At 38.3% G+C, this 14,489-nt stretch overlaps 1 protein-coding gene across 2 annotated transcripts; it reads left to right on the plus strand.

Annotated features, from left to right (window-relative positions):
• The first annotated feature begins 752 nt into the window (after positions 1-752).
• Positions 753-13,450, plus strand: LOC149162790 (protein NRT1/ PTR FAMILY 5.2-like). Of its 2 annotated transcripts, none has more exons than XM_089435790.1 (5): positions 753-1,123; positions 1,287-1,443; positions 1,721-1,797; positions 3,137-3,699; positions 12,112-13,448. In XM_089435790.1, exons 2-5 carry the CDS (start codon positions 1,389-1,391, stop codon positions 13,064-13,066), a joined length of 1,650 nt encoding a protein of 549 aa, XP_089291916.1. In that variant the 5' UTR covers positions 753-1,123; positions 1,287-1,388; the 3' UTR covers positions 13,067-13,448. The 2 variants fall into 2 exon arrangements, with proteins under 2 accessions (XP_089291916.1, XP_089291917.1); XM_089435791.1 differs by having other exon boundaries at positions 991-1,123; positions 1,287-1,390; positions 1,693-1,797; positions 12,112-13,450.
• Positions 13,451-14,489: the final 1,039 nt, after the last annotated feature.

A 14,489-nucleotide genomic window follows, 5' to 3' on the forward strand; every position in this document is an offset into this window, starting at 1 on the left:
ATTACTTGTCATGAATGTGTGATCATATATTTAATTATTGAACTATTGGTGATTGTTGGTAAAGTTCTAGTCTCTACTAGGAGTCTCTTCCTATTAGTTAGGAGGTTGTTGAAGCCTAGTAGGATGAGAGATGCTCTCCAACCATTTAGCTTCCTATATTGACTATGGTTGAGATATTGTCTAAAATATGTGATTGTCTCCAAGATAGTTTCCCTACCTTGAGATAGCATTTCATATATTTGTATTTGTATAATTACATTGTAGAATAGAGTGCTCTAGGCATTTTTTTGTGTGATAAATAGTGTCTATTCTGGTATTTTATCATGTGGGGCAATGGACCTATCTATACACAAGAATTTGACTGCTAAAATCTACTAATACATACATACCCTACCCCTAACTTGTAAACTCTTAAAAAGAAACATAGGCTCTCAATCATTTAAATGAATTTATTCTTAATTTTGTTATTAATAATACTTTATATAATAAAATGATAAATTTCAAATAAACTTCTCATTTTTTTACCAATTTTATTTATATTTGTTAAAATTATTTATATAAAATTGTTTTCCAAAATGTTTTGATTATCTCTCTTTTATTTTATCAAATAAAATAAATGTTTAATAACTAAACTTAAATACGTGGTTGAGTATCAAAATTAATAACAATGAAAGTGATGACAATAAAGTTAAAATCATACTGACTTCTCAGCAAATCGGGCTAGACGATATCCGTACCGTGGCAACAATTCGGCCACAATTTTTGAGTCAAAACAAAGCAATCTAGGAATCTGATCCGATCACTTGAAAGCATAATTGGAGGAAGTTTCAACAATTATTGATGTTATTGCAAGCTATATCGGAAGGTCTGTAAGCACTAGATTGAAAGAGAGAAACTTTATAAGCAGGAGCCAACACTATGAAGTTTGTGGTGACCATCACTCATCAAAGCTCGTAGGCTGATTAGTGCAAGCTGCATATAGCAGTGGCTGGATAAGAACTCCAAGAGAGCTCTATCATGGAGTCTGAAGGATTAATTGCCATGGATGGCTCTGTCGATCTCAAAGGCAGGCCCGTTCTCAGGTCCAAAACTGGAAGATGGAAGGCTTGTTCCTTCATAGTTGGTAAGATTTATATGCAATGCAGTGGTCTGTTTCACTTACATGCTTTCTGCTCATCAATAAATAATTGCCAATATGTTTTTCTTCTTATTGAATACAAATTTAATATGCTATGAGTCTTCTGTGATTGATTTCTTGTTCACAATTTGTGATTTCTTGTTTACAGCGTATGAGGTCTTTGAAAGGATGGCTTACTATGGAATTGCCTCCAATTTGGTGATTTACCTAACAACTAAGCTGCATGAAGGAACTGTGAGCTCGTCATCGAATGTCACTGGGGACGCTATTGGACATTCATATTGTTTTCATTTATTTATATACTGGTCTGCATCTTGTCTTTCTTCTTGCATCCGTAGTTCTGATTAACTAAACACATTCCCTTTTTTTATTTTAGTTAGATAAATTTTAAGGATGAAAAATTATTTTACTGTTTAAAAATTTTAATAATTTTATGCAATTTCTATATATAATTTAGGCCATTTTTACAGTAAAATAATTATATATAAGCCATTTTTACAGTAGAAAAAATAGATATTAAAGATTTTTTTTTAAAACATGGAAAATTAGCCTAGTTACTGTCGGGTACAATTTGGATGACAGGAATCCGCGCATATATCGCAGACACTCACTGGGGACGCTATTGGACATTCACAGTGTTTTCATTTATTTATATACTGGTATGCCTCCTGTCCTTCTTCTTCCATCCATAGTTCTGAGTAACTAAACACATTCCCCTTTTTTTTCATGATATTTGAAATATATAAGTTTTTTTACAACAGTATTTTAGTTGGAGAAATTTTAAGAATGAAAAAATATTTTAATTTTATGTAATCTCTATATATAATTTAGGCCATTTTTATAGTAAAACAATTCTATAGTATAAATTATGGACCAATAATTTTTAGAAAAAATAGAAATTAAGGATTTTTTAAAAAACATGGAAAATTAATCCAGTTACTAAAAATTTTCCATTTTAACATTAATGCTTGAACATTCAATGACTAACATTTTGTTGTTTCAAAATTCCATGGTAATGGACGTTGGTTGCTTACCTAACAAGTGGGTGGGGGAGAAAAGGTGTACATTTGAGAGTCAAAATGGGATGATGAGTGAAGGTGAGGAAGATAGCATGCATATTTCAAATAGTATAGGGGTAGAGATAGATGGAGGCGGCTCAGAAACTGTAGAGTGCAAACGAAGTCAAATTGGATTGTCAAAATGGGTGGAAGGTGAGAAGAGAATATACATATTTCATAAAGATTGAGGACACAGAGAATTTGAAATCCACAAAATGCGATTTTATTTTTACATTAAAATTAATATTTTTTTTACTGTTTAATGATATATAGAAAACACTGTTTTATGAAATATATGGTAAAATATTCATAAGCAGATAAGTTTTATATTTTTACTTAAATTTTATGGAAAAATTATTTATTTAAAAGATAGTTTTATTTATTTGTAATTTTTTTATTCAGTAATTTTAACAGTTATTTAATTGAGTTAATAATAAGTCAGTTGTTTTTAGTGAGATTTTTTGGAAGTTTTTTCAGGTGGGTTTTATCTGTTTAATTTCTGTAAAATTTGACAAGAATTTATTGAAATCATAAGCTTGATGGGTAGCTCCTGCATAATCGAAGTACTTTAAAAGTTTTTCAGGGTGCTAAATCCATATATACAATCAAAAAACCAGTTTAAATAACACAAATTAAGATTTCAGGTCAATTTTTTACCCTGAAATTATACTGAAAACAACTCCAATAACAATAATTTACGTAAATGTAAATTATTTTGATCAAATATTTATAAATCTATTACACTAAAATTTTAGAATCAACTTTTGAAAGACGAGAAATAACCATATAAGTAGATAGCGAGGAATTTCTCATCTTTTAATCTTGATGATGAGCCTGGCTCGAAAAGTAAATTCTTCAGTGTGATGGATTCAAAAATATTCAAGCAAAACAAGTAGCGTCTAAGTTCATTTACGTAGTTACCTGTTGTTGTATTTGACAGGGGATGGTGATTTTAACATTGGCGGTTGCGTTGCCATCTCTGAAACCACAAGAATGCCAACCGAGCTCCGACTTATGTAAGAAAGCTTCCAGCCTTCAGGTTGGGATTTTCTACTTTGCTTTGTACGTTCTTGCTGTGGGCACTGGCGGTACAAAGCCCAACATCTCCACCATAGGTGCAGATCAGTTCGATGAATTTGATCCCAAAGAGAAGCTTCAGAAATCCTCCTTCTTCAATTGGTGGATATTTAGTGTGTTTTTGGGAATGCTGTTTGCAGATAGTTTTCTGATATACATCCAGGATCGCGTGGGATTCACCGTAGGTTATGCGATTCCCACGGTGGGATTGATTATATCTCTCGTACTATTCTTAATTGGTACTCCATTTTACAGACACAAAGTACAGAATGGAAATCCATTCAATCGGATGGCTCAGGTAATTGTTGCAGCAGTTCGTAAATGGAAAGTTAATGTGCCATCAGATCCCACCAAACTTTATGAGGTTGACCCCAAAGAGTATGTTGCTAAAGGCAGATTCCCCATTTCTCATACTCCGGTTTTGAGGTGAGTTCAACAAGGACTAAATTTAATTTTCAGTTTGATTATTTTTTAGTAGACAAACCCTGGTTGAAATTATTGAAATCAATCATCTTTAATTTATTTTTTGGGTCTCCTTTGGTTTTTTGAAACTTCGATAATATTACAGTCACAACCATCTTTATTGTTTTAAAGTCATTTTTATGTTAGAAGTGTTAGTATCATTTCTCATGTTGTTTTATCTATAGGATTATTATTATAATAACAACATAATTAGTTTAGTATGTTGTTATTATTATTATAATATAATTAATTTTTGTTTTCATGAAATGTATTTAGTTTTAGTATTTATATATTTGGTGTATAATATTATTTATAGGGTTTATAATATTAATTTTTAGTTTTAATATAATTTTTTTGGGTTTATAATTATGGTTGACCATGGTCCAACCTAACATTATCGATCTCAATATGAAAATTAACTATGGTCAACCATTATCAATTGTGGTCAATCATGATCCAATATCACATTGTGACAAAAATTATTACCATATAAAAATCAACCATGATAAACCACATTTTATATTATAAATCTTTAAATTTAACCTAAATATAAAAAAAAACAATATTTGATTTTTAAAAAAATAATTATAACAATAGATTAACAATAATTACAATAATTAATAATAATAATATTTTTATTATAATAACTATTTTTGTGATATTATTATTATTTTTATTATTATTTTTTTTTTCTAAGTAAAGGCTACTGCTATATTAAAAAAAAGAAAAATATGTACAAAGATTAGATTTTGCGAGGAGGCCGAGGCCAGTCCTCAAACAGAAGAAGCTGGACTATACTGTCTATCTGCTTTAACCGAGTCATAAAACACAGTCCATAATAATGCTTCCTGGACATCAAATAACCTGGACTCAAACTGACAAAAGCACCATAGCTACTGGCAGGACAGAGCCATTTTACATCATTGACACTAAGACAAGAAGAGCATGCTGCTGAAGCCTGAGACTTGCAGCAGTAGCCAAACTGAGACCTAGGACTGAATTGGACACAAGGAAACAACACCATTTGTATCGACATGATTGCAAAAAAGACAAAACAGTGCACCCGAAGAGAACTAGGCTGTCTGGTTGGGCGAGGCCGCCTGCATTCCTTTGTCCGGGCTGGGCGAGTCGAGCCAGATGACCATCCCGTCCACGTCCTGAGGCAGCTCTCCCGGAACTGGCTGAGCACGAGCGCTGAAGACCTCCATTTCCATATTCGAATTTGGCGGCGGAAAAACCTCTAGCACAGAGGCAGCATGACCTGAAATTTCCTGAGTTGGAGCTTGCTGGACCAGGGTGTTCTGAGCTGGAGCTTCCTCGTAACGGTGGGCTCTATAAACCAAACCGTTCATGTCGCCCAGAAGGATATCACTATCTTGAACACTAGCAGAGGTAGGGGAGTTAGAATTGGGCATTCCAGGCTCTTCCTCAGAGATGAAAATCGTGAAATTGACCACCACTTCTGGTCTGACTAGGCGGCTAGGAAACCTGAAGCGAAAAGTCTGGTAGGTGCCCTGTGGAAGAAGGCATTCCTGCTCAGAGCTGGGAGACGAGGGTGGCGCTGAGGCAATGGGCGCAATTGGTTGTAAATCTTCCATGTCCAGGCCAACACGGGTACCAGACCTCCCTCCTCGCCTGGGTACTCCTCGGCTGCGCGGCATGGTGCTTAAGATCAGAGACCCCAAACACTCAACAATCCCTCGAATACTGGAAGCCGGTATAACCTCTCTCCGAACACGGGAAGCAGCAATGGGCCAGTTCTGTTCTATGATTGACATGTTAATCCCAATATACGGCGTAGCATCCATTCTCACCACGGGGTAAAGGCCTTGGGCTCTACTCCTGTTCTGCATCGAGTCCTGAGCAGCCATGCTCGGCTTGAATGCAGCGTCCCGTCTCCTCTGCTGCACACTAAATTCGCTTACCTTGTGCATTAACTTGTAATTCCTTTTGCAGGCCTCCGCGTACAGGTGCCGGCGATCTGTCCTGCTCCCAGGTGGCGTGGCGTATGCCATATTTAATGCCTAGTAGAAGCACCCGCATCCGGGTGCGAGTTCTGAATCAGAGAATTTTCCTGAGAGACCATTGCCTTCAGCGTGTCAATTTGGCCTCTGGAAGGAAGGTTGTCTATAGCGCCTTCGAAGTGGTTTTCTTTTGCCTCCACTCCAAGGTTGGCTAGAAGATCGGCCAACTTGTTTCCTTCTCGTCTGATGTGCTTGAAAGTGATAGCTTGGTGCAGAGAGAGCCAGTGATTGATCAGCTCAAGCCTCTGGGACATTCTCCAACTGTTGCTGATCTTGTGAACTGGAGAGCCATGCTGAAGCTTTGTGGCCATTCTGATTATAATCTGCGAGTCCCCTTCTATAATGAGGGGAAAGAAGTTTTTCCTGTGTGCTATTTTGAGTCCTCGCCATAGACCTTCCAATTCCGCTGAGTTGTTAGTGTCCCAGCCTATCGAACCCATGAAAATGCTTAAAGGATTGCCATTGTGATCCCTGAAAACGCCTCCATAACCTGCTTGTCCTGGGTTTCCTTTAGAGGCCCCGTCGAAGTTGAGTTGTATCATGCCAGCCGGAGGTGGATTCCAAGAACTTGCTTCCTGTCTATGCTTGTTGGGATTTCTACCGTTAGTTGAGATGTGGTTTATACTCATTTGCCAGTTATCCCAAACAGCGTTTTCTTGAGGTAGAGTCGGAAGGTCTTCGGGGTGCCATTCTTTGAGTGAAAGAGTTTCCATTATGTTTTGATGGAAAATATTCCACAGTTTTTCCAGCGGCAGCGTTTGATCTTTGAATATTCTTCGATTGCGCTCTTTCCATAGATTCCACATCAGGAAACCAGGAAGGAGTATCCACAACGCGTTGAGAATAGGACTTTGAAATGGGGCTTGACTTCCTTTGTTGATGGTTCCTTTGAGGTCGTCTTGCACTCTTCTTTCTCTTTGACAGCGGAAAGCGATCCTCTCCCATAATTTCTTTCCCACTACACAATTCTGCATTAGATGAAGTGTTGTTTCTTCCTCCTTTCGGCACATGTAACAGATGGATGGGCCTGAGAAACTCCTCTTTCTGAGATTGTCCCACGTTAGTACTCTGTTATGACAGAGAAGCCATAGAAATGTGGAGACTTTCGGCCAGTTAGATTTATGCCATACTTTTTCCCATAAGTTGTCTTTGTGTATTTGCCCCTGTATGATTATGTTGTAAGCCTCCTTGGTTGTGAAAATTCCTTTTTCTCCATGGCCCCATCTTAAGATGTCCGGTTCGACCGAGACTCTTATCTGCCTTTTTTGTAGCTCTGTTTCTAGGAGATGTTGTGTCTGTTCTGAGCTATTCGGGAGGAGCAGATGTATGTCTTTCCATTTCCGGTAGTCCTGAGGAACATCAGAAGTCCAGCAATGATTAACTTTGGCCTGATGGTGTATTCCTCTCGCATTGGCTGGAAGATCCTGGAGAATGTCTTTGATTTTTGGCATCTGCTGCCATGAATCTTCCCAGAATCGTGCTATATTCCCATTTTTTATTTCCCAGAAGCAGTGCTCTTGAATGAGAGATCTGTTTTGTATGGTTGCGTTCCAGATTGCAGATCCCGAGCTTGTCTCAATCATGCGCAATCTTTCCTCCATTGGATAGTTGCTTGCATACTTGGCTGTCCAAAGGGAAGCCCATGGAGTGCTAGGATGAGCCAGCCATCGCCACCAGATTTTTGCTCCCATCGCTTTGTTACTGTGCTCAGGATCTCTAAGGCCTATGCCTCCTGCATATTTGGGAAGACACACTTTCTCCCATTTAAGTAGAGCCCATTTTCGATTCTGTCCTGAGCCTCCCCACAGAAATCTTCGCTGTAGGTTCTTGATTTCTTTAAGGACCCATTTGGGGGCAGCTAGAATGGAAAAGAGGTACAAAGGCATAGATTGAAGTACAGCTTTTATAAGAATTATTCTGCCTGCCATATTCAGGGATCGATTGGTCCATAGGAACAGACGTGCTTCTAGTTTTTCTAAAAGTTGCTTCCAGGAGGAATGTTTGAGAGCAGAGCTCATAAGCGGGGCACCTAGATATTTGGAGGGCAAGGAGGCGGAAGTAAAGCCCAGAATACGCTCAATGGCTCTTTGAGTAGTGACAGGGGTATTGAAGAAATAAATTTGAGATTTGACTCGATTTATGAGGGCACCAGAAGCGTCAGAGAAAGTGGATAGAAGTGTTTTTATAAGACCTGCTTCTTGGACTGAAGGATGAGCGAAGAGCATATTGTCATCTACAAATTGCTGGTGGGTATGGATCGGGGAATTGTGAAATGAGAGCCCTTTTAACCTCCTATTGAGCTTAGCCACTGTGATGCTTCTACCCAAACCCTCAGCCATGATAACGAAAAGAAAGGGGGATAAGGGATCCCCCTGCCTAATGCCTCTAGAGGGTCGAAAAGTGGCTGAAGGGATGCCATTGATTAATACTGAGAAGAAAGCAGAGGATATTAAGCTGTAGATCCATCTAACCCAAGAGGGAGCAAAGCCGAAAGCAGTTAGAATTTTATGAATGTAGACCCAACTAAGGCTGTCAAAAGCTTTAGAAAGATCTAGTTTAAGCAACATACCTGGTTTTTTGGTCACTTTTAGGGAATGAATTAGCTCGTGAGTGAGAATAATTCCATCCGTTATTTGGCGTCCTTCAACATAGCCCGATTGCTCAGGCGAGATGATGAGTGGAAGAAGCGGTTTGAGCCTGTTAGCAATGACCTTTGAAATAATTTTGTATATCATGTTGCATAGTGCTATGGGCCTGTATTTTTCCGGGGTATTGGAGTCTTCTCCTTTAGGCACTAGAGCAATGAAAGTAGCATTTAGTCCTGGGTACATCCACCGGAGCTCTCTGGATTCCTCCACAACCTGCCAAACTTCGTTTTTTATCAGGTCCCAGAATTTGTGGAAGAAGTTTGCTGTGAAGCCGTCTGGTCCGGGCGCTTTTCCCTCTTTCATTTGTTTCACTGCCTCCTCAACTTCCTGCAGAGTGATAGGTTGGATCAGTAAACTGTTGTGCTCCTCCGTTATGACCTTGGGTATGTTCTGAATGAGTTGATTGATGGCTGGCATTCTATTGATATCGGGCTCTTGGTAGGCTTTTTTGAAGTATTTGATAAATTCCTTTTCTATGCCCTCATGCGTTTCAATCTTCTCTCCCTGCTCATTGTTAACATGAGTAATTTGGTTTATCATTCTTCTTTGGACAGTAGTTTTATGAAAGAATTTCGTATTTTTTTCCCCGCCTTTGAGCCATCTTATTCGGGATTTCTGCCTCCATAGGATTTCCTCCTGCTTAGCTCTTTCCAGGATTTTTGATTCTATGTCTTGTTCCTGTTTGGAGAGTTCCTCTGTTCGCCCATCACTAATGATGGATTGTTGTATTTTCTTCATTTCAGTATTGAGTAGGGCTTGATCGGCAAAGATGTTACCAAATATCTTGTGGTTCCATTGTTTGATGGCCTTTTTGAGATTTTTAAGTTTTTGTTGGAATCTGGCCATTCTTGTCCCCTCGGTCGCATTGAAATTTGTCCAGCTTGATCTGACCAGCTGTTCAAATTCTGGATGAGAGAACCAAAATTCTTCAAAACGAAAAGGGCGTCTGAGATTGTGACCTGGCCTGTTCCATTGGAGCTCTATGGGCCAATGATCCGATCCGGAGCAAGGGATAATGGAAGCTGTAAATTCTCCTCCGACATGGGTTGCGTTGTCTGAGATTAGGAAACGATCAAGGCGCGATGCGATTTGTTGCGCTCCTACTCTCTTGTTTGTCCAGGTGAAGATACCGTTGCTTGTTGGGACGTCCATTAGCCAGTTGTTGTTGATGAAGTTCTTTAGTAGGCCGTCATCATTGTTTGAGTTGCTTCTGCCCCCTCTTTTTTCGTCCATACTGGCTATCATGTTATAATCTCCGCCAGATATCCATAAAGGAAGAGGTCTGTCTCTATTGAGTTCTGACAATATATTCAGAAGTTGGCTTTTTTGAGCTATTTCCTGTGGGAAATACACATTAGTTAGCAGTCCATGAGCATTCGTACCTGAGAGGTGGAAAGTGGCTTGGATGAAGTTTTTGTTAGCTTGAATGTTGCTGAGATGGATGATCCTGGCGTCCCAGAGAATTGCTAAGCCTCCTGAGGCGCCTTGTGCATCTACTGCTGTGACTAGCCCTCCTGGCCCGACCTTCGCAGCTATTCTTTCCAAAACTGTGGAGCTACACTTCGTCTCCTGCAGAAAGAGAATACTGGGTTTTTCTTGCTTCAGCATGTTTTTTAAGATTCTTCCTTTCCTGGGGCTATTAAGCCCTCTAATATTCCAAGATATTAACTTCATTGAGAAGGGTGGGGGTTTGCAGTGAAGTACTTAGTCAGTTTGGCATATCGCCCTGACTCCACCAGTATTTCTCCTATCTTGATTGTTCTTTCTAGGGTGGTTTTCCTTCCCCTCTTTTTGTTGTCCTTGGTGATAAACTTGCCATCCCATGGACTGCCAATCTGGACCCCTAGAGAGTATTTTTTCTGTGCTCTGCTTAACACTTCTACTAGGTTGTCAACTTGCTGTTCCGGGATTTTTTCAAAGTTCTTTGTGCGACATGCCTGTTCCAGACCTAAGATGTCCAACTCCCCTATATCCAGGGGCTCCTGGTCCTCGTCCATGACTTGGGGCGATTGAAAAATATCCTCAGTTTCGATCGAGGCTTTTCCGCTTGGCTGAGAGTACTCCATATCCATTTTTTCAGTTTGCTTTGACATATTTTTGTTAGGTGCTATCAGGTGCTCTTGATTTGTGATTTTTTGTCCTCCTTGCCTTGATGTTTCCCCCGGTTGCTGTTGCTGGACTGCTTCGTCTTTCTCCTGTTCCTCGTCCGAACCCCTCTCATCGGTTTTGTTTAGAACTTCGAATCTGTTGCTTGATGTTGCCTTATTGCTAGGATTTGCCTTGGGATTGTTGGTGGCTTTTTTGTTTCCTCTCCTTCTATTGACTACCTTTGTGAATCCATCAGGGGAGTGATTATTGGATTTGTCCGGAAAGGAGGGTATCTTATTTAGAGGGCAGTCTCTATACAGATGTCCTATATCATGGCATTTCCTACATCTAAATGGTACCTGTTCATAATCTATGACTTGAACCCATTCAGTATCTTCGTGAAAGAAGCTTACCGTGTCTGGCAATGGTTGTTTGAGATCCATGTAAACACAAATCCGGGCGTATGAAGTATGCTTGCAGAGTTTTGTTTCCTCTGCTACCCTTACAAATTCACCAATAGCGTTTCCGATCTCCTGCACAGAAGTTTCCTCCCAATATTCCCAAGGCAATGAGTAAAGCCTTATCCACACTGGCGCACAACTCAGATCCTCCTTATCTGGGTTGAATCTTTCCACCCAGCCCTTGAGGAATAGGCCTGCCGAGTTAAAAAAATATGGCCCTCCCTCCAGGATTCTGGTTCGATCCTCTAGACAGTTGAAAACAGCAGTGAAGAAGCCCTTTGCTCCTAAATGCAGAGATATATCCCCTTTTGGACGCCATACGGTGCTGATCCAAGCTCTCAGAGCTTGTTCTGTTGGCCAAATCCCTATAAACTTGCCGATCAATGCATGATCTCGCATGTACTGTATTCGGGCATTGATTCGTTCGCTTGGGAAGAACACCCGTGGTCTAGTAGTAGCAACAGGTTTGCAAGTTGAGGAGCTTGCTTTATTTCTGTTCTCTGTCTCAGAGTCCTTACCCTTCTGCTGGTTGTTGTCCATGGTACCACCGCTGACTCCATTTGGATTGTCCCAATCCGCAGCTTGTCGTGCTCTCGCGTCCGGAGAAGGGGGAGGCACTTGGCCCTCCCCCTGGGGGGAAACATAGTTCCGTCCTGTATGGTTCCGTCCACCTGCGTTCTGCCTCGCCTGTAACTACCGCAGGTGCCTGGCTCGACAGGCCTGCCGCCTGCAGGGATCTGTCAAAACCCTAAGGTTGCCCTCGTTGTTCCGTTCGCATCGCTCCCATTCGCTGCTCATGTATTATTTTTATTATTATTACTATATATATTTATTAATATTAATATTAATATCAAATCTATATCATTAATCTCTATCTATTTTATTTTTTTTAAATTTACGAATGTAATTGATATATATATATATATATATATATAATGGAGACAAATATATCAATTACTTATGTAATTAATATATATATATATATATATATAAAAGTATATAATTGTGCTACTCAACGTAATTTGTCTCCTTCCTAAGTTTATCTATTCACTCAAAAGAAATGACTTATTTTTCTATCCAGGTTTATACAAATTAATTTTCCCCTAACTTCACTGCACTATTATTGATTCTGAATTTCCTTTTTCTACCTCACAGATTCTTAGACAAAGCAGCTACCAAGGATGGTTCAACCAGTCGATGGAAGCTGTGTCCTGTAACCCAAGTAGAAGAAACCAAGCTGATGCTCAAAATGCTTCCAATTTGGGTCCTTTTGTTCATACCAAGCACCTTGATTTCCCATGTAACCACACTATTCGTAAAGCAGGGAACGACACTAAACAGACATATGGGTTCTCACTTTCAAATCCCTGCAGGCTCGCTCACATCATTTTTCGCTTTGTCAATGGTGGTATCCATTATAGTCTACGACAAAGTGTTAGTCAGGATTTTCCGAAGATTCACGGGAAACCCCCGAGGCATCACGATCTTACAGAGGATGGGTATTGGCATCTTCGTCCACATGGTATGCATGGCAGTGGCCTCCATAACCGATGTGAAACGGATCAGTGTTGTGAAAGCTCATGGTTTTGAAGGCAAAGCCAAAGCAGTATCCCCCCTCACTGTTTTCATTTTGCTTCCTCAGTTTATGTTGGGAGGCATAGCAGAAGCCTTTCTTGAGACAGCAAAGTTAGAATTCTTCTATGATCAGGTGCCCGAGAGCATGCAGAGCATAGGAACTGCATTATATTGTAGTACATTAGGGATGGGGGGTTTTTTAACTACTCTTTTTCTGAAAGCTACAGCTAAGATCAGTGGAAGAAAGGACCACACCAGCTGGGTCTTGAACAATCTGAATGCATCTCGTATTTATTACTATTATGCATTCATGGCTATTCTTAGCTTTGTAAATTTTATGTTCTTCCTAGTTGTCTCTCGGCTGTACGTTTACAAGAGAGAAACCAACGAGGCATTTAGCAACGACAGCCATATTGTATATCCAGGTACAGTAACAACGGAAGGTCATGAGCTGCCTGTGGATATCAAAGGTGGCGCAGAGGAAATGGAGATGAGGAAGGTAATAAACAACGTTGATCCATCGAGGGAAGTATAAAAGCCACTGGCTGGATGATGCAGGAATCTATGATATATATATATATAGAACAATAATATTATGTCGGTTTCATGGCGATCATTAATATTTGTAAAATACATGCTATTGGACATGCAAGTTTTTCAAATGTCAATGTGATTGAAATACCCTGTCTGGCTAGTCTTTATTTTATTTCCTATGAAGATATGAAATTGGAGTTAATAAATTGTTGGACACTTTCTGGTAAGTAATGCAGAACAAGGTTGCCCGACAGGAAGAAGGAATGGCTTCTTTTGAAATGGAATATGGTTTGCCGCTTAAAGTAAATATGAAGCTTATGTTTATGCTCAAAATGATGTCCTCCTATGGTTATAGGTGGGCCTTGCCTCGTATGCCAGAAAGAAGGGCAAAGTAGGTCATTGAATAATGTTGAAAACAATATTTATATTGGTTAACTAGCCCTCAAGTCTTATCCTCCATTAGCATATCGGACAATACCTTTGCAATGTCGTGCACTTCGTACTCTTCAGCTAGTAAACATGCTAATTAATCCTTAAAACGTTGTACTAATGGAAAATTTGAAAAGACTGTATATCATTAAGCACTGTATGTTTCTTAGTTTTACCAAATTCGAATTCGAATACGAATTCGAATTCGATTCGATACGGAAAAAATTCGATTACCTAAAATACAATACGGAAAAAATTCGAAAGTATAGATCTTCAAAAATAAAATTATTTTTAAATTAAAAATAAAAATCTATATTTACAATATATTTAAAAAGAAATCACATCTTCAAATTCTAAATTTTAATATAACCCTTAAAAATGAAAAATAACAACATTATTTATTAATAACTAAAACAACCCAAATCTACAAAAAAAAATTCAAAAATATAGATCTTCAAAAATAAAATTATTTTTAAATTAAAAGTAAAAATCAATATTTACAATATATTTTTAAAAAATCACATCCTCAAATCCTAAATTTTAATATAACCCTTAAAAATGAAAAAATAACAACATTATTTATTAGTAACTAAAACAACCTAAATCTCTCATTTTAGAATTAGCTTTTGAGTAAAGCACACTTTCAAACATTCTACAGAATTCAAAACAGATGGGAGGGGAGAAGCACACCCGAACATTAATTCATTGTTTAGATTTCGTTACTCGTGGCAAAGAGGAAAATTATGAAATTCAAATAGAAAAAAATGGAAATTATATATTTTATAAATAAGAATTTATTTTTCTTTATGATAAGAATTTATTATTTTTAACAAGTATAAACTTACTATTTTTTATTATATTTTAATACAAAATTTATTGTTTTTTACTATTATAATTTTTTTAATATGCAATTTATTATTTAATATACTTTTTTAATATAGAAATTTCTATTTTTATTTTTAAATATTAATTTTTTTATTAACAAAAATTCTTAC

This window comes from Pinus tabuliformis, chromosome 5_2 (genome assembly GCF_031772625.1).
Source record: "Pinus tabuliformis cultivar Carrire ecotype Pingquan chromosome 5_2, CPIR1, whole genome shotgun sequence".
NCBI lineage: Eukaryota > Viridiplantae > Streptophyta > Pinopsida > Pinales > Pinaceae > Pinus > Pinus tabuliformis.